Source organism: Ornithorhynchus anatinus, chromosome 10, assembly GCF_004115215.2.
Source record: "Ornithorhynchus anatinus isolate Pmale09 chromosome 10, mOrnAna1.pri.v4, whole genome shotgun sequence".
Lineage (NCBI taxonomy): Eukaryota > Metazoa > Chordata > Mammalia > Monotremata > Ornithorhynchidae > Ornithorhynchus > Ornithorhynchus anatinus.
Window position 1 is genome coordinate 43,438,466 of NC_041737.1, and position 27,028 is coordinate 43,465,493.

General features: G+C 43.8%; 1 protein-coding gene across 1 annotated transcript in view; it reads left to right on the forward strand.

The window, feature by feature from the left end:
• ASB15 (ankyrin repeat and SOCS box containing 15) overlaps nucleotides 1-27,028 on the forward strand; it is a 30,120-nt gene that overhangs the window by 1,487 nt on the left and 1,605 nt on the right. Inside the window, exons 2-10 of the mRNA XM_001508258.4 lie at nucleotides 7,240-7,395; nucleotides 7,904-8,018; nucleotides 12,679-12,731; nucleotides 12,822-12,953; nucleotides 14,163-14,321; nucleotides 17,930-18,175; nucleotides 19,502-19,673; nucleotides 22,025-22,595; nucleotides 24,597-24,750. Coding sequence (XP_001508308.2) covers nucleotides 7,906-8,018; nucleotides 12,679-12,731; nucleotides 12,822-12,953; nucleotides 14,163-14,321; nucleotides 17,930-18,175; nucleotides 19,502-19,673; nucleotides 22,025-22,595; nucleotides 24,597-24,750 — 1,600 coding nt within the window. The 5' untranslated portion in view covers nucleotides 7,240-7,395; nucleotides 7,904-7,905. The remainder of the gene's footprint in view (nucleotides 1-7,239; nucleotides 7,396-7,903; nucleotides 8,019-12,678; nucleotides 12,732-12,821; nucleotides 12,954-14,162; nucleotides 14,322-17,929; nucleotides 18,176-19,501; nucleotides 19,674-22,024; nucleotides 22,596-24,596; nucleotides 24,751-27,028) is intronic.

The window sequence follows — 27,028 nt, forward strand, 5'->3', positions numbered from 1 at the left end:
AGCCGGGATTAGAATCCACGATCTATGACTCCCAGGCCTGTACTCTTTCCACTAAGCCATGCTGCTTCTCATAACGGGCCACCCTCTTCCTCCTTCCTGTCCTCTAAGGAAAGCATGGACTACCTTACAGGCAAAGGCCAGGTATCCTGAATGGGAGCCTGACCCACCTAAACATTTGGATTTGGAGGAGGTAAATTCTTCCAGTCTCTGGACTATTCCAAAGTCTCACAGTTCCTTTTGACCATAATTGTAGTAAGCCTTCGGGAGAGTACAATAGAGTTAGAAGATATGAGCCATGTCCCTGGGGAACTTACAGCTTTCTGTAAATGGGGGAAATCAAACAGGCCACCTGAATGCCAGGTCTTCTGTCATCAGTGACTCGCCTTTAAGATCCTATGGAGTTGGCAAGGACTGGAGCAACACTTACATGGTGCATGCTGGGAGTGGGGTGGGAAGGGGCCCTGGTCGGGTGGCAGATGAAGTACTGAACCTTATTTCTGTGGCTAAGAGAGACATATTTGATATTTCATATGTGATTTGCAAATTTCTTTCCAAATGGGCTAAATACAAAGAACTCTAGGTAAATTCAATCCCTTACCACCAGCTGCCTGTCTTCTGTGGCCTTCCTCAGAGTCCACTGGTAGTGGTGGGTTGGGGGTACAGGACCGGGTATGGTAAAGGTCAAAATGAATCTGGCCAGACAGGGTTCTTGGGATGAGGCTGATAATGGGGTCCTGGGAAAGAGAACTCTGAGAGCTCAGAAGCACCATCAAAAGCTGTGGTATCCCCCTTCCTATCCCTTTCTCCCCACAAATTATCTGCTGCCTCAGGCCAGAATACTGAGGTCGCAACCTAGTCCCTCATCCATAAAAGAGTCTTGTCTACACAGTGTCATTCCCACCAGTTAGAAATCTGCTTGATGTTTAATTCGGTAGATCTGAACCCCAAACGGATTTTTTCCAAGAGATTATCTTGGGGAAACACTTTTGCCTTGAACAAATATGGCCCATGGGTTTTTAGGAGACTGGAATTGAGTCACTTTGTGAATTGTTGAATAATTTCTCCTAAGTATGTTAGAGGGGCAGGAGAATTGTTCTCACTCATAAATTAAACTAGAAACAATGTTTTCTAATGTTCTTTCCAAGACTTGGCTGGCTTAGAGTTCAGTTCCACAGTTGATCTTAACCCTAAACAGTTGTTGATTTGAGGGGGGTGGACAACAAGTTAATTTTTGTGACAGAACCATGACTCTGGATTATGCTCCCCTTCTTTCTCTGTGGTATTTGTTAAGAACTTACTATGTGCCAGGCACTGAACTAAGCACTGAGGTAGATACAAAATAGGTGTATCCGGTGGACACAATCCCTGCCTCACATAGGGCTCACAGTCTTAATCCCCATTTTACAGATGAGGTAATTGAGGCACAGAGAATTTAAGTGACTTACCCAATGTCACATAGCAGACCCTCTGGTTGCATCAGGGCTAAATGGAGAGTGAGAATTAGATAAAGGTACTGTAAGGGCCAAAATTCCTAGCAGGTCAGAGGGAGACATCCAGTGAGGAGATGGACCAGCATGGCCTAATGGAAAGAACATAGGTCTTGGAGTCAGAGGACCTGGTTTCTAACCCAAGAGCCTCCACTTGTCTGTTGTGTTGGACAAGTCACAGTTTCATGTCTCACAAAGCACCATCAAAAGTTGTGGTATCACCCCTTCCAACCCTTCTTCTCCCCTCTCCCCTCCAAATTATCTGCTGCCTCAGGCCAGAATGCTGAGGTGGTGACCTCTTCCCTCATCCATAAAAGAATGTCTGGGACTCACTCTTCCCATGTAGATTTGGTCTCTGTGGCTCCTTATCAATCAGTCAATGGTATTTATTGAACGCTTAAGTATGCAAAGCACTGTACTAAGCACTACATCCCTCACATCAAGCTGAAGTGATATTTGTTCAACATCCAAGGATACGTGCAGAATGAATGAGAAAAGAATCTCCTAGAGGGCAGGGACTGTGAACTTTCCTTCTGCAGAATTCAGGTCTCTGCATCCAGAAGGTGCTCAATAAATTCCATTGATGATGACCTCAGCTTTGCTCTGTAGAAGCTTGTGTGTGAAGAGCTGCTTCCACTTCCAGGGTCGCAGAGAAACTGGTGTGTTTTCCAAGTCCTTTAGATAATCTGCTGGACAATGATCAATCAACAAATCAATCAAGCAATGGTATTTATTGAGTGCTTACCATGTGCAGAGTTCTGTACTAAGCATTTGGGAGAGAACAATACAGCCGAGTTGGTGGACATGATCGCTACCCTCAGCATAGAGTGTATAGGGGGAGACAGACATTAAAATGGATTAGGAATAAGGGAACTAATAAAGATTATTTATATATTGTGGGGCTGGGGTGAGTATAAAAGTGCTCAAGGGGTACATAGCATAATAATAACTGTAGCATTTAAGTGCTTACTATGTGCCAAGGACTGTACTGTGCACTGGGGTAGACACAGGATAATCAGGTACCAAATGGCGCTAATGATGATAATCAGTTCCCGCAGAGGGAGAAGAGGTATTGCATCCCCATTTTGCAGATGAAAAAACTGAGGCATATAGAAGTTAAGTAGCTTGCCCAAGGTCACACAGCAGACAAGCAATGGAGCCAAGATTAGAACCCAGATCCTCTGACTCCTAGGCCTGTGGTCTTTTCACTAGATTATGCTGCTTTTATAGCATGTTCTATACGTCTTGCTGGCTCATGCCTCTGGCCTTGGAATCTCTAGTTCTGTTCATCCCAGTCCCTTTGTGGTCACCAACTGGCATGCATAGCCTCTTTTTGGACAGTTATGTGTAGGCTATCTACTTAGACACAAAAGGACAGGCTGGAGGCTACCTCAGAACACCCCAGTCCACCCTCAGCGACAAAACACCCCGTTGCCCAGTGGTCAAAATAAAGATTCATGTGTCCCCAGAAACTATTTTTTATTTTGGGAAGTTATTGCGAGAGCTGGCTGTTAAAAGCAAGAGTCATGTCTGTTTCCCTTTAAGGCAATGGATCGTGGAGATGTTTTCCAGAGGGTTTTCAAAGAGACCTTAGAGACTAAGGGACTCTCGGTTCTGTCCCGACACAAAAGCTCTCTGAGAACTTTGGTAAATCTTGTGTTTTGTCCTGGGCTAAAATACTTCTGTCTCCAACTGTGATCTGGAACTGCCATTCTTAGGCGATCTAAGTTCTGGCCCTGGATTTCCTCAGCCACAAAATGGCGCTCATGGTCAGCGCTGCTCTCCAGTGATTATTCAAATGACAGAGGAGCCTATCGGACTCCACAGGTGAAAAATGCTAAATGCCAAGTGGAGCTACTTTGACTCTGCCTTTAAGCAGCCAATCACAGAGTGTGACCCTTGTGACCCTCCACAAAGAGAATGGACTCTCCTAGGGAAATTGCAGAGCACACTCAAGGGTCAAAAGCAAATTCACCTTACTAACATGGGCAATAAATTTGCTCCCAGAGAATGGTTTAGTCATCTGAGAATCAAAGACAGGAACAGACTCAAGAGATTGTCAAGTTCTATGCTTTTCAATGATCTTACTCTTTGGACTACCATAGTGACTTTTTTTATAGTATTGTTAAAGCTTACTATGTGCTAGGCACTGTACTAAGCATTGAGGCCGGTACAAGATAATCAGGTTGGATCCAGTCCCTGCCCCACACTGGGCTCACAGTCTTAATCTCCATTATACGAATGAGGTAACTGAGGCTCAGAGAAGTTAAGTGATTTGCCCAAGGTCTCACAGCAGACAAACAGCAGATCTGGGTTTAGAACCCAGGTCCTCTGACTCCCAGGTCCGTATTTTTTCCACTAGGCCCCACTGCTTCTCAAATGACTTCCCAGGGTATTAGATGGTACTAGTCCTGACTTTGCTAAGGGAGGACGAAGATGATTTGTAGACTGTAAACTCGCTGTGGGCAGGGAACATGTCTATCAACTGTGTTATGCTGTACTCTCCCAAGTGCTTAGTATGGTGCTCTTCACATAGTAAGCACTCCATAAAAATGAGTGATTGATTGTTTGCTTTAGATAATTTAGATTTCTTATATTAAAGGGAATTTTTACTGTTAAAATCTTCTGTGCCTTTCTAAGTGTGGTTTTAATTCCAGTGCTGGATCTAGTAGGATTTCCAGTCTCCCTGTGGAGGACTTTTGGGCACAAAGGATGGTATCAGTACCACACCTGAGTGGTGAAGAGTGCTGATCGAGGGTCTTTCTTAAAATCACCAGGCAGAACTACATTCAACTATTCCTCTCAGGTAGATAGAGCCTTCCAAAATAGATTTAGGTCTACTCCTCTAGACTGTAAGTTCTTTGTGGACAGAGAATGTGTCTGGTTTTTGTTGTATTATACTCTCCCAAACGCTTAGTACAATGCCCTGCACACAGTAAGGGCTCAATAAATTAGAATGATGGACTGATTGATGTTTCCACAGGACAATCCTGGAATTTTGTCCAGAGGCCTGCAGGGCAGTTGGAGCTTTGGGTAGGTAAAAGAGCCAGTCAGTTGACTCTAGCCCTGCCTCCTGGTGACAACACAGAAGATTTAATCAATCATCAGAAGCTTGGGAAGGAGCATCATGGGAATTTTCCTAGATTTATGGATAAGAACGCCTGACAATAATTAGGCCGAGTTGCTAATGTTATTTTCAAAAGTTTCCCTCGATTCCTGTGTGGTCTGGGGCTTTTCAGTGGGCAGTCCCTGTAGTGATCTGAAATTGTAACAGGAACTGTATTTACTGCTTCCCATCTACCACAGGACCCCCCTGGAGTATGGCACTAATCCAATACCCCCAACTTTTGATCTACAAAAATAGGTCACCAGTGAATCAATCAGCTATCAATCAAATATGCTATTTGGTGTAGTACTCTGCACAGAATAAGTGCTCAAAGAATACTTACTCTGTGCAGACAACTATACCAAATATCATGGTCTAGTGGCTAGAGCACAGGCCTGGGAATCAGAAGGGCCTGGATTCTAATCCTGGCACTACCGATTGTCTGCTGTGGATCTTGGGCAAGTTGCTTCACTTCTCTGTGCCTCAGTTATCTCATCGATAAAATGGGGATTAAGACTGTGAGCACCATATAGAGCATGGATTGTGTCCAACCTGATTAGCTTGAATATACCCCAGTGCTTAGTACAGTGCCTGGTGCATATTAAGTGCTTAAATACCATGATCTAATACAAATTAGGTCACTAATCGATCAATCAGTGCTATTTATTGAGCACTTACTCTGAGCAAGGCACCTGTTCCCTTTACTCATCTTCCCTCCCAGCCCCACAACTCTTATGTACATATCTGCAACCTTCTATATATATATATTAACATCTTTCTTCCCTTCTAGATTGTATGCTCGTTGTAAGCAGGGGATTTGTCTGTTATATTGTAATACTGTACTCTCCCAAGAGCTTAGAAAGTGTTCTGCACAAAGTAAGGACTCAATAAATATGATCGACTGACTGATTATGATAAAATTGGTAGGCACAATCCTTGCTCTCAAGGAGCTTACTGTCACTTTCAATAACCCAATTCTAGGTACTTAGAAAAGGCAAGACAGGGTCTCCAGTCTCCATACAGCAATCAGCCCCACTATCCTGGGAAGTTCCATCCTGTGGCAATACCTTGAGTGAAGAGCCTTGCAGAGCTAGATTTAACCCTGGGATTTAAAGAGGCGAAAAGCTCAGGCTCTCATTACTAATCCCCTGAGCCATCCAATCCCTCTAACTCCATGGTATGACTAGTTCTCAGGCAACACTACCAGTGTGTGTTCATTAGGCAACTGTGCAGCCTGCAAAGACCCAGTGCATGTGTGGTCCTGGAAATAAAGTAACACTTGGGGTTGTCTTTAGGAACATACAACATTTGACTCTGTCGGGAGGCTCCGAGGGGTCTCAGTGCCCAGGATTCACATAGAGGTTGGTGGTATTTGTCTTTCAAGACTGATGGACCAGGGGCTTCTGATCCCAAAATGATGGCTTCAATGACAACATGTGTCTTTCCCCCTTTTGTCTCTGGGGTTTGTTGCACACCTCATATTTCATCTTCACGAGAGTCATAGCATCTTTGATTCCAATGAGTTGCCCAGTGTCTGATTGCTGCATGCTAATCTGGTCTGTCTGCTGTCTCTCTTACCCAGCACTCTTGCTGTTACCCAGGATTCCCCTTCCAGGCTGCATTGCCTAAAATGGGGCTGTGGAACAGCCATAGGGGATTTCTTCTATCTGCCTTCATTTCACCATGAAGTAGCTGCTGAGGTAACATGAAGAAGTCTGGGGGGAATTGAGGGTTTTAGACCTCAATCAGTGTAGACCTCAATCAGAGAAGCAGCATGGGGCTAGAACACAAGCATGTTAGTCAGAAGGACCTGGGTTCTAATGTCTCCACCACTTGTCTGCTGTGTTACCTTGGGCAAGTCACTTCTCTTCTCTGTACCACAGTTACCTCATCTGTAAAATGGGGATTAAGACGGTGAGCCCCACATGGGCCATGAACTGTGTCTACCCTGATTAGCTTGTATCTACTCCAGCGCTTAGTATAGCACCTCGCACATAGTAAGTCTTAACGAGTGCCGTAAAAATAAAATGAGAAGATTGAGGGTTCCCGATCCTTCGTGGTTGCCCTTCAAAGCCTTAATGAAAGCACATCTCCTCCAAGAAGCCACCCCTGACTAAGTGCTCATTTCCTCTTCTCCCATTCTCTTCTGCATCACCCTGATTTGCTCCCTTTATTCATAGCCCCACTCAGTCTCAGGACTTTATAATCTAGTCTACTATGTACTCTCCCAAGGTCTTAGCCCAGTGTTATGCACAAAATAAGAGCTCAATAAATGCAATTGATTGACTGATTGATTGAAAGTAATGGAAGTAGGCATTTGTGACCATTTTATAATTTTTCCTTTTTCGGGTTTCTTTCAGGGGCAAGCACCATCTTTTAAATCTCAAGATATCAAAATCTTCCAGTGTCCCATGAGGCTATTGGACATTGGAAGCTGTCAGTTGATTCTATTTTCAGTTTTCCCTCAATCTCCCTTGCCCCAAGAATACCTGAGAATGAGATTACACTGGTCAACTTGTGAAATTCCTCTTTTCCCACTGAGATACTAACTATAAGGAGAAAGGAGACTTGAAAGGAGTGGTTGCTTCTATTCTTTCATGCTGCCTCTGGCTCACCTTTCTCTCTCTCTCCCTTTCTCTCTCTCAGGCTTTCAAGCACTAAGGGGCCCCACTGGAGTAACTGAAGAGCTTTGGTAGTAGCAGCATCAGAAGAGGTCAAGAGCAGGGAGGAAGAGAGTAGTCACAAAACCCTCCCTCTCTCCCAACAGTACAACACCTGCCTGCCCAGTCAACGGAAGGACAAGTAATTGGCATTTAATTCTCATTTCTGTATTAAAAAAGAAATCACACAAAGGAGACCTGACTTGGCACATTTTTGTTCCCTAAATCTCTTGTGACATTGATTTGGCTTCAGGCCATCTGTTGGGACTTTCTTGGGTTTGTTGGTAGAATGAGAGAAGACCAAATACCTTTCCAGCCAATCATCTTGCAGCTTTTATGTAAACTATAAGTGTTGCTCCCTGCCACTTGCTCCCTTTTTTTACCCCCCACCTCCCATCCCAGCCCCACAGCGCTTATGTACATAACAGTAAATTATTTATACTTCTGTCTCCCCCCTCTGAACTGTCAGCTTGTTGTGGGCAGGGAATGTGTCTGTTATATTGTTGTGCTGTACTGTTCCAAGCTCTTAGTAAAGTCCCAAGCTCTTAGTAAAGTGCCCTGCATATAGTAAGAGGTCAGTAAATACAATTGAATGATTGATTGTCACATACTGACACTAGCAAAATGATCTCTCTCCACATGATACAAAGACATGGAGGAAAATGACAGTTCCGAAGAAGACTGCCTAACCTCCTATGACATTCAGCTTAGTATTCAAGATGCCACTGAAGCCAGCAAGCCAGCAACTGCACTTTATCCTGGAAGGTAATAGTACAAGTGAAGCAAGTGTGGGTGATGAACTATCAGCTAAAATGGATGAAAAACACCTCCTTAAGAGCAGCACCCTTATGTAGAATGGTTGGAAATATTTTTCAGTTGTTTAGAAAAGCATCTAGACTTGACTACCTAAAAGAAACATATAAATAGCATTCACAAAATGATTTCATGTTCCTCTTCCTACTTTTTTTAATGGTATTTGTTAAGTGCTTACTATGTGCCAGGCACTGTACTAAATACTGGGATAGATACAAGTTAATCAGGTGGGACATAGTCCATGCCCCCCATGGGGCTCACATTCTTAATTCCCACTTTGTAGATGAGGTAATTGAGGCCCAGAGAAGTGAAGTGACTTGCTAAAGGTCACACAGCAGATAAGAGGCAGAGCTGGGATTAGAACCCAGGTCTTTCTGACTCCTAGGTCCATGCTCTTTAAGCTAGGCCCTGGTGCTACCCCGCCCTTGAAGCACACAATTGGAAAGTGGCAAATATATAAACTGTCATCTGTTCATATTATGAACATGTCAGGGACACAAGGGGATGAAGGGAACATTTCCCAGGTTCCATGTGAACAGTCAGTTTGAAAAACAATTGGAGGTAGAAGTCCACAAGACTCGGGAATCCAGTTCCCTTTTTTACCAATAGCCCATCATAACCTAAACGCTTGTTCATCATAGCCTAAACAATCTGTTTGCGACTCAATTTGCTAGTCTATAAAATGGGTACAATATGACTCATCTGCTCAACCAGATGACCAATAATGAAAGGGCAAAATGCTGTAAATCCTTTGTAAATCGAAAACAAAAAAAGTTACAAAGAAAAATGGATGAGACATATCAGTGGCTAGAATAAAATGAATAAAAGTAGAGGGGCTGGATATTTTGGGGGTATCATATATATATATTATTTATACATTATATCTATATGGAGCTAAAAAGAGAGATAGAAAGAGAGAGATGGGGAGGAGAGAGATGAGAACTATCTTTAGTTTTTCAAGATGACTCTACTGAGGTCCAATCTGTTACAGCAGGTGTGGCTGAAAAGACATGTGTAACTGTCAACCCATTCCACACTGTGCTTGTACCCCAGGGAAAACAAACCCCCAAATATTGCTTTCAGAATACATTGTTATTTATTAAAAAAAACTCAAATGACTCCATTTGAAAACTTTGGGCCATAAGTAATTTTTGAAATATACAAAGCAATATTTTATAGAAAAATACTATTTTATATGTGCCTTTCAAACCCAGCTTTTTTTCCTATGGCTTCATTTCTCCTTTTTCTCCTCAGGGTCCTCTGGACTCTGTGAGGAGGCATTAGTTTCTTCAGCATGTATATCTGCTCTGCTGATACATATTCAATTCATTACTAAATCCTGCCAGTCCCACCTTTACAACATCGTTAAAATCTGTCCTTTCCTCCCCTTCCAAACTGCTGCCATGTTACTACAGTCACTTATCCTATCCCGCCTGAATTACTGCATCAGCCTCCTTGCTGGCCTCCCAGCCTCCTGTCTCTCCCCATTCCAGTCCATACTTCACTCTGCTGTCCAGATCATTTTTCTTTAAAAACGTTCAGAATATGTCACCTTGCTCCTCAAAAAACTCCAGTGGTGCCCATCCACCTCCATTTCCACAAAAACTCCTCACCATTGGCTTTAAAGCACTCCACCACCTTGCACCCTTCTACCTCACCTCACTTGTCTCCTTCTACAACCCAGCCTGTACACTTTACTTGTCTAGTGCTAACCTTCTCACTGTGACTCAAGTCACACTGTGCATCTGTCTCACCACCGACCCCTAGCCCACGTCCTGCCTCTGGCCTGGAATACCCATCCTCAAACCCCTCTTCAAAGCCTTATTGAAGGCACATCTCCTCCAAGAGTCCTTCCCAGACTAAGCCCCACTTTTCCTCATCTCCCACTCCCTCCAGTCACACATTACTTATGTACATATCTGTAATTTTATATGTCTGTCTTGATGTCTGTCTCCCTGCTCTAGGCTGTAAGCTCATTGTGGGCAGAGTATGTGACTGTTTATTGTTGTACTGTACTTTCCCAAATGCTTTAGTACAGTGCTCTGCACTCAACAAGTACTCAATAAATATGATTGAATGAATGAATGAATGCTGAGCGAATCAACTTCCATAAACTTTCCAAGGGAAGAGGCAGGAAATGTGGTTGTAGGTCCTGACCTATTGGGCAGTGTTGGGCTAAACTTCATTCCAGGTGAGCTTTCAGTATTGGGAGATTAGGGAGACTCCCCTTGAGTCAGATGGATGCTGCACAGATTGATCAATCAATCAATCAATCAATGGGATTTGCCATGTTCTGACCATGTGTAGATTGATTTAGAGAATGGCCTGCTCTCTGGTGAATTCAAGAAATTCAGGTAGTCCAACAGGATTATTCAGGACAAAAAGCAGACTTTTGGTTTGGACTGAATTTTATGGCATAACAATCAGGGTGCAAAAATTCAAGTCTATGGATCTAAAGTCACATCAAGATCCTGGGATCTAGGCTGCTTGGATCTCTGCCTTCAGTCTAGAATGGTTATTTGTCAGGTTTTATACTGGGTGGTCTGGATTTCAGTCAGTCTATGGCCCCGGATGTATTCGTGGCTGGTTTTGTTTTATTGCATCTTGTGACTGATGCCCATAGCAACAAAACAGTGTCCAGGTTCACAGAGATTTAGGAAGTTCCTCCTGGATAATCCCTCTAGGTTCAGGTAGCCTCAGAAAGACTTCTGCAAAATGGTGCCTACAAAGTCAATCCATTGTGTTGCATGCCCAGCCTAATGCATGCCATGGAATATGTGTCCATTAGTGTGATATTCACTAGGGGTCCCAGTGGCCACTTTATCTGGCTCAAGTTTTCCGTGTGACTGTATTTCACCACCCAAACAGGAAGGTGGTAATCCATGGGGACCATGGAGAGAGAGACTTGGAGACAGAGACCTTGGTGAGAGGACTGGTGGAGCCCATGTGGGCTACTTAGATCCCTATGACGCCGCCCCCGCCAACCCCAAATCCAACCTGCAGGATTAGACCAAGCACTAAGCAAACCCAGTTGGGTGAGTGGCCTCAGAGGACCACAATAGCCCCGTCTACCACCCTTCCCATCTTTCTGTTTACTTCCATGCCCACTGCCCTGCCCCCAGTTTTGCCCTGTCTGGGGGCAGAGGTGGTGGATGGGTTGCAGACAAGGGTCAAGAGTGCGGAGAAGGAACAGAGGCATGGTGCAGGGGGGAAGTCCTCACCTCACCCATTCTGCAGAGCTCAGACTGACCAATGAGGTTCCAGACAAAGCACTCTGTGGGCAGGGTGAGGCAGAGAGGGATTTCAAGCAGAGGAGGAAATGGACAGTGAGAAAGGGAAATGAGGAGGAGTACTAGAAAGGGACAAAAGGGGCAGAAAAAGTAGAAGACAATAGCACAGCAGATCATCTCCATCACCCATTGTGCCATAGGTCATCAGGAACAATCAATCAATCAATCAATGGTATTTATTGAGCACTTACTATGTGCCAAGCATTGGACTAAATGCTTGGTAGTGTATAATACAACAGAATTGGCAGTCACATTTCCTGCCCATATCGGGTTTACAGTCCTGATGGGGTGACAGACATTAATATAATAGCGTGGCCTAGTGGAAAGAGCATGGGCCTGTGGGTCAGATGTCCTAAATTCTAATCCTGGCTCCACCAACCACATGTTATGTCACATTGAGCAAGTTACAACTTCTCTGTGCCTGCTTCATCAACTATAAAATGGGGATTAAATACATGTTCGCTCTGCTTCTAATACTGTGAGCCCTATGTGAGACAGGGACTGTGTCCAACCTGATTAACTTGTAATCTACCCCTGTGCTTAGAATACTTCTTGACTCATAATTGGCGCTTAACAAATACAATAATAATAGTGGTAGTAACGATGTCAAGAATGGATGTTCCATCTACTTTGAGGTGAACCTGCTTCCACATGCTCTGTACAAAGTTTACTTTCAGTGGCCTCCTGGAAATTGGCCCAAAATCTAGAATCCAGGGACGATTCTCAAATCAATCAACCAATCCATCAATCCAGGGTATTTACTGAGCATTTACGGAGTGCTTAGGGAGAGTACAATCTCTTCTCCCACCCTGTGTTTCCAGTGCCTCAAATGGAGGCACATCGATTAATTCAATATGGCAAGAGCAATGACCAATTGTCCAGAACACTGTGTTCTCTACACTGTGTTCTCTGAGCAGCACCTTCCTCAGAGTGGATGAGAGGGGTGGGGTGGCTTTAAACAGGATTTGGGGCACAGTTCAAGTTGCATCTTCTTAGATTTTCTGCAGGTTTGTCTGCAGAACAGTTGTTCCTCCAAGAGGTAACTTTGAATTTCCCAAAAAGAACAACACAACTTTGCAGGCCATAGGCCACAGGCCACAGTACTCCAGATGTTAGTATCTGTCCCAAAATACACCCACAATCCTCTCCTTTGAGGCTTCTATAGAAATTGATGGATGACTAACAAATCAATCAGTGCACAGATTCTCATGAGCAACCACATGTGAAAAATCCAGGAAAATCACAATTTCTCAGAATGCTTGAGGTTGAAATGCCATAAATGAAACTTACAATTTAACTGCTTTATGTTTTCCATTGAATAGGTTTGTGCCTACCAGTGACCAAAACAGAAAGCTAGTAGAAGCCATTAAACAAGGTATATCCAGATAAACTTGTCTGGCTGGAAATAAAATATTTGCTATCCTGAGAGCTGTTATTTACTACCAATCATGTCTGTCTCTCTTAGGGCAAATCCTTGAACTACAAGACTGTACACAATATAAATATGCTCTGGATGAAGCTGATGACAGAGGATGGTTCCCGTTGCATGAAGCAGCGGTACAGCCCATTCAGCAGATCCTTGAAATAGTTCTGGACGGTGAGTTGGAGCTCCCATCGTTCCCCCCCGTTCTCCCCCAAAATCCCCAAACTATCTGGCCCACCCCAGGGAGACACAGGGTACAGTAGGAGAGACTGAGATGACCCCAGCTCAACAGAAAGCAAGGGCAAAGCAGAGCAGGATGGGGTTGTTCAATGATTATATCAGTATTTGTTAAATGTTTACTATATGCTAAGCACTGGGGTAGATACAAAATACTCCAATCAATCACAGTCCCTGTCCTACATAGGGCTCACAATCTAAGGGGGAGGGGAGACTAGGTCTTTTATCCCCATTTTACAGATGAGGAAACTTGCCCAAGGTCAATCAATTAACCCATCAATCATGTTTACTATATGCTAAGCACTGGGGTAGATACAAAATACTCCAATCAATCACAGTCCCTGTCCTACATAGGGCTCACAATCTAAGGGGAGGGGAGACTAGGTCTTTTATCCCCATTTTACAGATGAGGAAACTTGCCCAAGGTCAATCAATTAACCCATCAATCATATTTATTAGATGCTTATGGTGTGCGGAGTACTGTACTAAGGACACATAGCAGGCAAGTGGCAAAAGCCAGGATTAGAATCCAGGCCTTCCAGTTCCTGATCTCTTGCTCTTTTCACTAGGTCACTCTGACTCTTGGAGTTTAAGAAGAGCAACAAACCCCTCAGAGTTTTTAATGCCACATTCAGAAAACCTCAGGCTTTAGGAAACAATTGCAGATTGCAAAAACAATGAAATTAGAAAGCCTTATTATTCAGCCAGGATTACGGGACTTGCACTGATCCTGAGGTGGCAGCTTTTCATTTGAGGGCAGGAGCAGAGGGGTCAGAGATACTAGGGGGCTGGGGATAGGAGGAGGGGGGACAGGGAACGTCAAGGAACGAGCAGGCCAGTAAGCCATTGTTTGGGGCTCTTCCAGTTCTCATTGGAAAATCTCGGGTCTTTTCAGAGATCTGGGGCATGTGAGGCTGGGAGACTGGTTGCCAAAGCTGTGGGGGCTCGCTCCCCTCCCCCGACCTTTCTCCTCCAGCCATTACCCTCACGGAGTTGGCACCTGTGACTGATACTCCCTTGAAGTGTATTGCACGTGTTTCGTGATGGGTAACCTAAATGTGTTGACATGGGCAGAGAACATTACTGATACTGTGCTTCAAGTGAATATTGTTTTTGTCTTCCCCGCCCTGAATGCTGTCCACTAAGCCTCCTACAAATCCCTCTGGGAATTCAAGACCTGCGATGGAGAAACACCGCTCACTTTGGCAATCAACTCTGGTCTGGTGGGAAACGTAATGACCTTGTTGGAAAAGGGAGTTTGGCCCAACACCAAAAACGGCAAAGGAGAAACCCCTCTACTGATTGGTAACAGCTTCTCAACCTGCTTTGGGATTAGTCTAACCACTGACACGTCCCCTCCCCTCCCCCAGCTCTCACCCACCTCAGATCAGCCCAGCCCTCTCCTGGGAGGAGGATGACTGTTGAAGCAAGCGAAGGAGCCAGGATCATCATCATTATCAGTGGTGTTTACTGAGTGCTTACTGTGTGCAGAGCACTGTTCTGAGAGCTTGGAAGAGTACAGAACAACAGAGTTGGTAGACACATTCCCTGACCACAATGAATTTACAGCTAGAAGGGGAGACAGACATTAATATAAGTAAATAAATGACCTCTTGACCCACTCCACCTCCTCCCCATAGCCTGTCATAGCCAGTTGTTCCCCATTATTAATAATGATGGCATTTGTTAAGAACTTACTATGTGCCAAGCACTGTTCTAAGCACTGGGGTAGATAAAAGGTGATCAGGTTGTCCCACGTGGGGATCAACACAGTCTTAATCCCCATTTTACATATGAGGTAACTGAGGCACAGAGAAGTTAAGTGACTTGCCCAAAGCCACTCAGCTAAGTGGCAGAGTCAGGGTTAGAACCCACAACCTCTGCTCCTGGTGTTCTCTGCAGCCTCCTCTCCACCTCTCATCTCAATCATTTGATGGTATTTATTAACCGCTTACTATGTGCAGAGAGCACAGTATTAAGAGCTTGGGAGAGTACAATACAACAGAAGCAGAACTCATTCCCTATACTTCTAGATTTCAAGAGATGCTAAACCACTCACCGACCCAAAAGCTCACTTACCACCATGTATTGATGGTATTTGTTAAGTGTTTACTATGTGCTAGGCACTGTCCTAAGCTCCAGGGTAGTTACAAGATAATCAGGTTGGATATGGTCCATGTCTCACATGGGACTCACAGCATTAATCCCCATTTTGCAGATGAGGTCATTGAGGTACAGAGAAATTAAGTGACTTGCCCAGTGTCACAAAGGCGACAAGTGGTGGAGCCGGGATTATAACCCATGTCCTTCTGATTCCCACACCCATGCTCTATTCACTAGACCACACTGCTTCTCACCTACCTTCATGACTCACATTAGAATGGACCCAGGCATTTTTCCATGTATTGGGTAAATGGGGGTCCCCCTTCCAGAGTCCCTAGGAAAACATCCTAGCACATCAAACTTTTTCCCTTTCTGCTTTAAGGGCAGAAAGTTCAAGGTTGGGACACTAATACTATGAAGGCAGAGACTAGCCACTTCCTTACTTTGCTTCAGAGAGCCACATATTTATGTCCCATCCTCAGCCCCACAAGCACTTATGTGCATATCTGTAAATTATTTATTCATATTAATGTCTATCTCCCCCTCTAGACTGTAAGCTCCTTGTGGCAGTAAATGTGTCTACCAACTCTGTTGTATTGTACTCTCCCAAGCACTTAGAACCGTGGTCTACACCACAGTAAGCGCTCAATAAATTCAATTGATTGATTGATTGATTGATTGTTGCCCCACAGATCAAGGAGGCCATGGATTCTTCCCTAGGGATATATGGCGCTAGTGGATGTGCTAAACTTCAAACTGTTGATCAATCAGTGATATCTATTGAGCACTTACTGTTTGCAGAGCATTATGCTAAGCGCTTGGGAGAGTACAATACAATAGATGGGGGAGTCACTATCCCTGCCCAAAAGGACCTTACAGTCTACAGGAGCTTCTAAAGTTTCCTCTTCTTGCTCAAAAAAAAATACTGCAGTGGGGAATCAGTGTATGTCACTTGGCATAATAAAGTCCATTTAAGCAGTAAAGATCGTGCATTAACCCAGGCTGATTGAAAAATCAATTTGCCTTTGAATACGGCTATTACTTAGTCATCTGAGCTAAATGCCAGGAACTATTTTCAACAGATTTATTTAAAGAGAAACTCCTTAACATATTCTGAAGAAATCAATCTGCTGGAAAAATGAAACTCCAAACCACTAAGTGAAGTAAGTCTTCAGTGCTGCAAGGTTATCAAGCCTGGTATTTGCTGACATTTCCTAATACATGGCCCCTTCTAAATGACAAAGTCACAAGACTACAAATATGCCTACAGTCTTCAAAAAACCATTTCAGAAATGTAGCTCTGGACTCTTCCCGGGATATTCCTGCCGATGCCGGGATCCTTAGCAAGAGTTGTTTTCCCAGGGGCATAGCTCACATTCCACAGCTCCTGGTGACTAGAGGTTGAGACTTGCTGCGTGAGGTTATTCTCAGAGAAGACACGGGGAAGCAGCATGGCTTAATGCAAAGATCATGGGCCTTGGAGTCAGAAGACCTGGGTTCTAATCCCAGCTCTGCTAACTGCCTGCTGTGTGACCTTGGATAAGTCACTTAACATTTTTATGTCTCAGTTTCCTCATTTATAAAATGGAGATTCAATACCTGTTCTCCCTTCCCCTTAGACTGTGAGCATCTTATGGGACAAGGACTGTGTCCAACCTGATTGACTCGTATCTACTCCAGCGCTTATTACAGTGCTGGGCATATAGTAACTGCTGAACATATGCCAATGTTAGTATTATTCTCCTTACAGAGAGTGGGTGGGTGAAGAAGGCTTGCTTGTTGGGGTACCTCCCTCCAGCATTCAGTTTGACTCTCCAGGTGTTTCTAGCTCTTAAAGGCACTGGTTAAAAATGAGCCCCTTGCTCACCCTGGGAGTGCTGAATGGAGTTGAACCTATGACTTGTTGCAAGGCCAAGGCCATCTGGTTTTCCACTTGTGGGACTGACCCAGGGGGAGTCCCAACATCCTGATGGCATTTCATCAGGCAACTAGGAGAGGACATGACGTATCAGTTTTGACACTGTCTTTGGATGGCTGAAACACAGTCACACCAAAGACCTGGGAAAGGACTGGAGAAAAAGAAGATAAAGCTTCTTCAGGTGTTGGAGCTCAGGAAGACTTCGCTAGATGAAGGGGAATATGGAGAAAGCGGGAGAAGACCTGCCACACTCCAAGTTGAGCTGGGCCTGAACAAATTGAGCCACAAGAAAGCCCTTGTTCAACTTCACCTTCATTCTATTCTTTTGTTTCCGCTGGAGTCCTGTCCATTCCCTACTACAGTTCATCCGTCTCCATTGTGGTTCACCAATCTGACTTTGGTTTGTAGCTCCATGGGAAATAGCAATCAAACATTATTCAGCTACTCATTCTCAGCTCCTGATTAATCCAGTGGCAGTTAAGAGTCAGTAAGCACTCAATAAATGCTATTGATTGATTGATTGATTGATTACAGGGCTAATAAGTAGCTGTTGAAACAGAACAGCTTGACCAAAACTCAGAGGATTTTATGTACCCTTATAGACTTTGCATGTAAGTCATTCTGTCTTTCTGCTGAGCAAGCATTCTCCAGGAAAATCTGGCTTTTCCAAAGAAAAGTGTTTGGTCTTGAAGAGCAGGTAGTGATAGCTTCTTATCACCAAGCCAATGTCTCCTTAGATATTTAACTAGAAGAAGAAGGAGGGTGAGAATTGAAAGGGACCTTTCTAGTTGGTTTTGGGGAACTTGGATGATCTTTTTCATGGAAACTTCGCAGAATGTTTGCAGTAAGATACCCTAATGCAGTCTTGTTTTTCCTTTTCAATGTTGTCAAGCTGTCCAAAGGGGTTCTTATGACATGGTATCCACTCTGATTAAGCATAACAGCAGCCTCCACCAGCCATGCGTCAAGCGATGGTCTGCGATGCATGAAGCGGCCAAGCAAGGCCGCAGAGACATAGTTGCTCTGCTTCTGAAAAATGGGGGCGACGTCCACTTGCGGGATGGATATGGGGTCACACCTCTGGGAGTTGCTGCAGAGTTTGGTCACAGTGACGTGCTAGAACATCTCATCCATAAAGGTATGCAGCAGGGTCTTACAGTTGGAACAAGTAGAGAGGAGTCGGCATAGTCCTTATAAAATGATAACACTCTCTGACTGGGAACGGTCTCGGCTTGTCTGCTGGGAGGCAGGAGAATTGACTGGATGACCTCTAGTCAGTCAATTGTATTTACTGAGTGCTTACTGTGTTTGCAGCACTGTACTAAGCGCTTGGGAGAGTACAATATAACAATAGACAGTCAAATTCCCTGCCCATAGTGACCACTTAAATCCTTTCTGGCCCAAAGATACTATAGTTTCATGATTAATGTAATTCAAATGCCCATTATCAATCTCCTGCTCTAGAGGGAATACAATTTCAATGAATTTTTAAAACAGGGGAGAGTTCTCCCAGGTTCTTTGCAATGGGAGTGGTTTAGTGGAAAGTTAGAAGAGTTCAGCTTTTAGCTCTTCATCCTTGACCTCCTGGATGACTTTAATCAAGTCCCTTACCCTCCTCATCTGTAGAACAGCCATTATCATGCCTACCTTGCCCTACCTCAAAGGGATGTTGTGAGGGTATGATGGGTTAAGTGATGAGGAAGCCCTTTGGAAAAATAACAGCACAGAGAAATAGCATGACCTAGGGAAAAGAGCACGGCCCTGGGAATCGGGGGAACTGAGCTTAAATCCCAGCTCTGCCACCTGCCTGCTGTGTGACTTTGGGCAACTGGGTCTCAGTTTCCTCATCTGTAAAATGGGGATCCAATTTCTATGCTTAGATCGTGAACCCAACATGAGACAGGGTCTGTGTCGAACAGTGTTTGGCACAGACCAAGTGCTTAAAAAATATAATAAAAAATATGAAATCAATGTATGATTTTCTTCAATTAATCAATCAAAGGTATTTATTGAGGGCTTACTATGTGCAGAACACTGTACTAAGCACTTGGGAAAGTCCAATATGATGCGATTAACAGACATTTTCCCTGCCCATGAGGAGCAGCATGACATAGTGAAAAGCAGCATGGCATAGTAAGAAGTAGAATGGTGTAGTGAAAAGTAGCATGGCATAGTGGATAGAGCACCAGCCTGGGAATCAGAAGGTCATGGGCTCTTATCCTGGCTCTGCCACCTGCCTTCTTTGTGACCTTGAGCAAGTCACTAAACTTCTTCGTACCTCAGCTACCTCATCTGTAAAATAGAGATTGAAACTGTGAGCCCCATGTGGGACACGGACCGTATCCAACCCAATTTGTTTGTATCCACCCCAGTGCTTAGTACAGTCTCTGGCACATAGTAAGCACTTAGCAAATACCATAATTATTATGATTACGAGCTTACATAGTTTTGCATTTTCCTCTAGGTGGTGATGTTTTTGCTTTGGCAGATGATGGGGCTTCAGTATTGTTTGAGGCAGCAGGAGGTGGCAATCCGGATTGTATTTCTCTCCTGTTGGAATACGGAGGGAGTGGCAATGTCCCCAACAAGGCTGGCCATCTCCCTATCCATCGAGCCGCCTACGAGGGACATTACCTGTGAGTAAGGCACGGGGACCCCGAGTCTCAGAGTTTTGCTGTTCTCACTAAACTTCCCAAGGATTCTGCTCAAAGAAGGGTTTTTTTCTGTTTCGGGGATGTACCCAGAGCTGAAGGAATTTTATCTGTAAATATGGCTTCATTTCCTCGGTAGTTAACGAAAAGCTGCTCAACACTCATCCTGAGATGGAAGATGGTGCATGTAATCCAATACGCCTTCCACACACAAAAAGTCAAGTTAGCAAATAGTTTGGCTCAGGCTCCATCAACAGCCACAGTAGCAAAGTTAAATGGATACTGACATATAACTGGAGTTCACTTGGATTCCCTCCCAGTGTTCATAAATTCATCATCAGCGTCACGTTCTTCATCCACAGGTATTTGGTGAGTGTCGGCAGGGTGCGCAGCCTTGAGCAAGGTGTTAAATTCACATTCGATAGCCTTGAAAAGAGATCAAGCTCTCGTTATGTCACTCAAACACCTCTAGGTGAATAAATGAATCTGTTAAATGTGCAAGGTCTGTAACTAGAAACTACTAGAAACCCGGCTGATCCTGCATGGAATCGGCTCCTGCAATCAATCAATTTAATGGAAAATCCATCTTAAAATAATACCCAGCTGAGGTGGATCATGTAATCATTCAATACCATCACTAGATTTATGTAAAGGGACACATGGAGCAAACATCCCTCTCATGAGATGTGATTTCTCATCCTTTTCAGGTTAAGAATTCAAGGAGAGGTCTCTTATGATGATGATGATGGTATTTGTTAAGCACTTACTATGTGCCAAGCACTGTTCTAAGCACTGGGGTAGATACAAGGTAATCAAGTTGTCCCACGTGGGGCTCACAGTCTTAATCCCAATTTTACAGATGAGGTAACTGAGGCACAGAGAAGTGAAGTGCCTTGCCCAAGGTAGCACAGCAGTGGCAGAGCTGGAATTAGAACCCACGAACTCTTTCCCAAGAGTTAGTGAGTGCTTACCATGTTCACAGCACTGTACTAAGCACTTGGGAGAGTACAATATAACATTAGACAAATTCCCTGCCCACAGCGACCACTTATATCCTTTCTGGCCCAAAGATACTATAGTTTCATGATTAATGTAATTCAAATGTCCATTATCAATCTCCTGCTCTAGAGGGAATACAATTTCTCATCCCAAGCCCGGGCTCTTTCCACTAAGCCACACTGCTATGTTAATATGGCATTGCACCTTAATTCTCAGATTCTTATGTTTCACAAAGTCGTATATTTTTCAGTAGAAGGAAAGGGAGGCACAGAGAGGGAATAAGTTAGGGAAAGTAGTTTCCTTCATCGGACGGATGGATAACCAGGAGGCAACCATCAAATGATGTGTCTCAAGTGTTCTGGTGCCACTGACAGAGACAAGATTGTGGGCTTGGGTTGAAGGGCCCGATTATTCTCCCTCCCACTTAGATCAAGCCCCATGTGGTACAAGGACTCTATTTCTCCCACTGAAATCCCACCCTAAGGTCGGATAGCATGGGAAGGTGATGGATGGTGGGAATTTTGAATTTTGGAGAGAGGAAGTGACATTGGTCTCTGGTTCTGGTGACATATTATGGTCCATTGGTTTGGACCTAGGAATGGTATTACAAATGTTCTTGCATTCTTGAATCAAGCACTGATTGATTCAATCAATTAATTCATTTTATTTATGGAGTGCTTACTGCATGCAGAGTACTGTATTCAGCGTTTGGGAGATTAAGCGCTTCGGAGAGTTCAATATAACAGATTTGGTTGATGTGTTCCCTGCCCACAATGAGTTTACAGTCTAGAAGGGGAGACAGACATTAAAAGAGATTATGGATTTGTATATAAGTGCTGTGGGAATGAGGGTGGGGTGAATAAAGGGTACTAACCCAAGTTCAATGGCGAACCAGAAGGGAGAGGGAATAGGGGAAATGAGGGCTTAGTTGGCAGAGGCCTCTTGGAGGAGATGTGATTTTAATAAGACTTTGAAGGTGGAGAGAGTTGGTGTCCATTGGATATGAAGGGGGAGGGAGTTCCAGGCCAGAGGCAGCATGCCTAACTGCTTAGAGGCAAATACCATCCAGTTCACAATAGAGATGTTTTTTCCGGAATGGGAGTCATTAAAGAAAAAAGAATCCCAGGCCAAAAATGACCCCAACCTTGCTGGATAGAACATTATCCTATAGAAGGCTAGAAAGCCTTAAGAGAATGAGAGACAAGGCCTCAATCCCTCAGGTCTAGAATATGGAGAAAGAAGGCAGAAGTTAGAGCAGTCTGTGAGATTTGTTCTGAACTGTAGATTAGTTTCTTCCTTCTCCCCACCCCATGGATGTTTATTTGATGGTTTCTCAGGGCCTTGAAATACCTCATTCCTGTCACATCCCAAAACGCAATCCACAAAAGCGGATTGAGTCCAGTTCATTCGGCAGCAGAAGGTCAGAATGTGCAGTGCCTGGAACTGCTCATTGAAAATGGTTTTGATGTCGATTCCCTCCTGGCTGACCACGTTGCGGAGAACTACGATGACGGGAGGAAGACTGCCCTGTTTTTTGCTGTATCCAACAATGACATCCTCTGCACTGAGACCCTCCTGAAAGCTGGGGCAGACCCAAACCAAGACCCCCTCAACTGCCTCCTGGTGGCCGTGAGAGCCGGAAACTATGAAATCGTCCGTCTGCTGCTGTCTCACGGAGCCAATGTCAATTGTTATTTCATGCTCGTGAATGACACCCGCTTCCCAAGTGCCATTCAGTACGCATTGACTGATGAGGTGATGCTAAGACTCCTGTTAAATAATGGCTATCAGGTGGAGATGTGCTTTGACTGCATGCATGGGGACATCTTTGGAAATTCGTTTGCCTGGTCTTCAATAGAAGAGGAGATCCTTCCAGGATGGACATCTAGCATAATAAAAGATAATCCGGTAAGTGGAGTTCTCTCTATTTTTCTCCATTTTATCATCTTCTTCCTTAATCTAGTTTATCCTTTCAGAATTGCTTACAAAGAAGGGACTCCAAAATGAAAGTAATTGTGCCTTGGAAGATATCTTAGAAAAGCAGTATGGTGTGGTGGAAAGAGTACGGGCCTGGGAGTTAGAGGACCTGGTTTCTAATCCTGGCTCTGCCATTTGCTTGCTGTGTGACCTTGGGCAAGTCCCTAAATTTCTATATGCCTCAGTTTGTAAAATTGGGTTCTTCTCATTTAGATTGTGAGCCCCATGAGGGACAGGGACTGTATCTGAATGCATTTTATCTACCCCAATGCCAATGCTTAGTGAAGTGCTTGGAACATGTGCATCAGAAGAAGGAAGGAAGGCTATTAATAATCATGAACATTTCTATTTCTCGGTCCTTTGGCTCTCAAAGACATGAAAATATAAAAGGAAAGAAAGAGAAGTAAGTCCCTTTTTATCTCTTTTGAACTGAAGCAAGCCAAGAGGAGTGGGAATGTCTAGATTTGTGGAGGTTATTTGAATGAAGATTAGTGTACAGTGAAAGAAAGTTGGCCATCTTCTTCCTTTTTTTATTCAGAAAATAGTGGTATCCACATGGGTTGTGAATTGCTTTAACTTCAGCAGGAGGAAAATACAGCTTTAATTCCTGGTCTTCTGCAAAATGATATTATTATATCTAATAATGATGTTGGTATTTGTTAAGTGCTTACTATGTGCAGAGCACTTTTCTAAGCACTGGGGTAGATACAGGTTAATCAGGTTGTCCCACGTGAGGCTTACAGTTAATCCCCATTTTACAGATGAGGTAACTGAGGCACAGAGAAGTTAAGTGACTTGCCCACAGTCACACAGCTGACAAGTGGCAGAGCTGATATCTGAATAATTATGTTGAAAGATAAACAATTTGGTTTAAACTTATCCAAAATGTGATGCAGGTGGAGGGCAAGGATAGAGGATTAAATTGAAGCCTAATTTCTATTCCCCGACTGAGCATTTCCTCTCAAAATGGATCCCATGCTGCCTTCAGACCTCCAAGCACTTATCATATCCCACCTTAACTACTGCATCTGCCTCCTCACTGACCTCCCTGTCTCTTGTCCCACCGACCCCAACCCCAGTCCATACTTCACTCTGTTGCATGGCTCATTATTCTGAAAAAAACTGTCAGTCTGTGCCTCCCCACTCCTCAGGAACCTCCAATGGCTGACCATTAACCTGTGCATCAAACAGAAACTCCTTACCATCAGCTTTAAAGCACTCAAACAGCTCACCTTGTCCTACCTTACCTCACTGATCTCCCACTTCAGCCCAGTCTGCCCACTTCACTCCTCTAGTGCCAGCTTGCTCAATGTGCCCAAATCTCATCTATCTCACCACCGACCCTTTCCATATCCTCCCTCTGGCCTGAAATTCCCTTCCCCTCCATATATAACAAACCACCACTCTCCCCACCCTCAAAGCCTTATTTAAGTCACATCTCCTCCAAGAGGCCTTCCCTGATTAAGCCCTCTTTTCCTTGACTCCCTTTCTCCCGTATCATCTATGCACTTGGATCTATACCCTAAATATTCGACCTACTCTCAGCCCCAGCACTTGTATACATATCTGTAACATTAATATTGTCTGCCTCCTTGTCTACACTGTAAGCTTGTTGTGGGCCGAGAAAGTGTCTACCAATTCTTTTGATCATATTCTCTCAAGTACAGTGCTCTGCACACAGTAAACAATAAATACCATTGGTTGATTGATTGAGCATTCCCTTTCAAAATAGAGCTCATACTACCTTCAGAGCTCTGCTTGGGGACAAGAGTCATCTAATGATTTGGAGTTTGGAAATGAGAATTACTGAGGGAACTATTCCTAGTCCAGTTGGTCAAAAAACTTTTTATAACTTCATGGAAGCCAAATGGCCAGATGTCTTGTACCCAGAGAGTTTTAAATATCTAAAATGCTTTTCTTAACTTTTTTCAGTTCTGCGAGTTTATTACGGTCCCCTGGATGAAGCATCTTGTGGGACACGTCATTCGAATTTTGATAGATTACACAGATTATGTCCCATTGTGTAGTAAACTGAAGACAGCCCTGGAGGTTCAGAAAGAATGGCCAGATATCCGACAAATTCTAGGTAACTGTGCTTTGCCTGTGAAATCTGTACTTTATCACAATTTATCGGGTACCAAAGATTCTTGAGTTAAACATTCATAACATTTACATCATAATTGACCTTGGCTTTGAATTTTCTTTATTGTGTCGAGTCTGTAAGATAGACTGTACTCTCTCAAGTGCTTAATGCAGAACACACAGTAAGCGCTCAAATGTGATGGATTGATTCTTGACGTTGTGTTCAGTATAATTATCAGCTCCACATATTGTTCCATCTTCAAGAATGTTTGGGCTTTCACCTTAGCAAATATCATCCATGGAAGAAAGTGGTAAGTGGCCTCTGACTCTCCCAGTGTTTACTACTCTCTAGAATACATAATAAAGAAGAACCACATTTTTTTTTTATGGTATTTGCTAAAAACTATGTGCCAGGCACTGACTGTACTAAGCACTGGGGTAGATACAAGCTAATCTGGTTGGGCACAGTCCATGTTCCAAGTGGGGCTCACAGTCTTAATCCCCATTTTCAGATGAGTAGCTGAGACACAGAGAAGTTAAGTGCCTTGCCCAAGGTCACCCAGCAGACAAGTGGTGGACCTGGGATTAGAACCCAGGTCTTTCCAACTCCCAGACCCATCCTCTAACCACTAAGCTACCCTTCTTCTCATTTGATGGCATTTGATGACATTCCTGCTAGATGATATCACTAATCCTCTAAAATTAGTTTCTACCAAAAGGAATTCTTTGATACAGGTGAGAATAAGGTTGTTCTTTTTAGATTTTACTGTCTGTTTGTAATTTATGCACCACTTTCTTTGGAAGTTTGTATATGACATAATCTGTGGTGAGGGTTTGAGGTTTTTTTTGGTCCTTAATAAAAATTGGTCCATTTTAGGTGCAATTTGAGTTACACCAAAGCAAAAGGAAAGTGAGAGAAAGTCATCTGTGAAAAAAATAACTTGATCTGAAGAAACCAAGTCTTTAGTGTGAAGGGGAATTGCCCAAGAGCTAATTTGGGGCAATCCTGACAAGCAGATGGTAGGCCATCCAAATATGTCTTGGACTTCAGAGTATAAACACCAATTACCATATAATGAGTGTGGTCCTGAGAGTTAGTAAGTAAATGTCATATCAAACAATTGATCCTATCACTAAATTTGGCTAAAAAAGGGGACAAGGCTAAGTAAAAACGCAAAGAAAAATGGAGCCAGGCAGGTCAGATTTTAGGTGGTGTTGACCTGAACTAATAGACCAGCGGATGGCCTGCTCCATCTGCAGATCACCGCAATCTAGGGGAAGGATTAGGGAGCAGAACTCCGATTAGGGAGCAGAACTCCTTTGTTGTTTGTACTCTTCTAAGCACTCAGAACAGTGCTCTGCACATAGTTAGTGCTCAATAAATACCATTGATTGGTTTACTGCAATTGTTCCACGCCTTAATTCACTTAGTGAATTCACTTCTAATTCACTTCTGAGAAGCAGCGTGGCGCAGTGGAAAGAGCACGGGCTTTGGAGTCAGGGCTCAAGAGTTCGAATCCCAGCTCTGCCACTTGTCAGCTGTGTGACTGTAGGCAAGTCACTTAACTTCTCTGTGCCTCAGTTCCCTCATCTGTAAAATGGGGATTAAGACTGTGAGCCCCACGTGGGACAACCTGATTCCCCTGTGTCTACCCCAGCGCTTAGAACAGTGCTCTGCACATAGTAAGCGCTTAACAAATACCAACTTCTTCCAGGCTGAGAGAGCTATGTCCCATTGGTTTCTGGGACTAATTGCCCTTGCACCACCTCTGCCACTCATTCTGGGATGGGCAACAAAGCCAAAGATCCACACGAACAGGAATGCAGACAAAACAAAAACAAAGACATTCGATTGAAATCTCCATTAGATGATAAGCTCCTCGAGGGCAGGTACTGCCCCTTCTATTTTTAGTATACGTTCCCAAGCATTTAGTGCAATGCTTCACACCCAGTAGGTCCTCAATAAATAGCGATGGATGCTTAGGAAGAGACAGTGTTTCAGATAGAGAGATGCCTATGGAAAAACAAAGCAGAAATCCAGAGATAAGGTCTACACTCCTCATGCATCCATAGGCACCCCACCCCCAGTCCTACTTAAGTACTTATCCATCTGTAATTTATAGTAATGTCTGTATCTTTCTTAATCTATCTGTGGGCAGGGGTCAGGTCTATCTACTCTATCGTACTCTCCTAAGGGTTAGGTACAGTGCTTTGCACATAGTAAGTGCTCAATAAATACCATTGATAGATTGTTTGAGAGTCAAGGTAGTGGAAATGCAAAG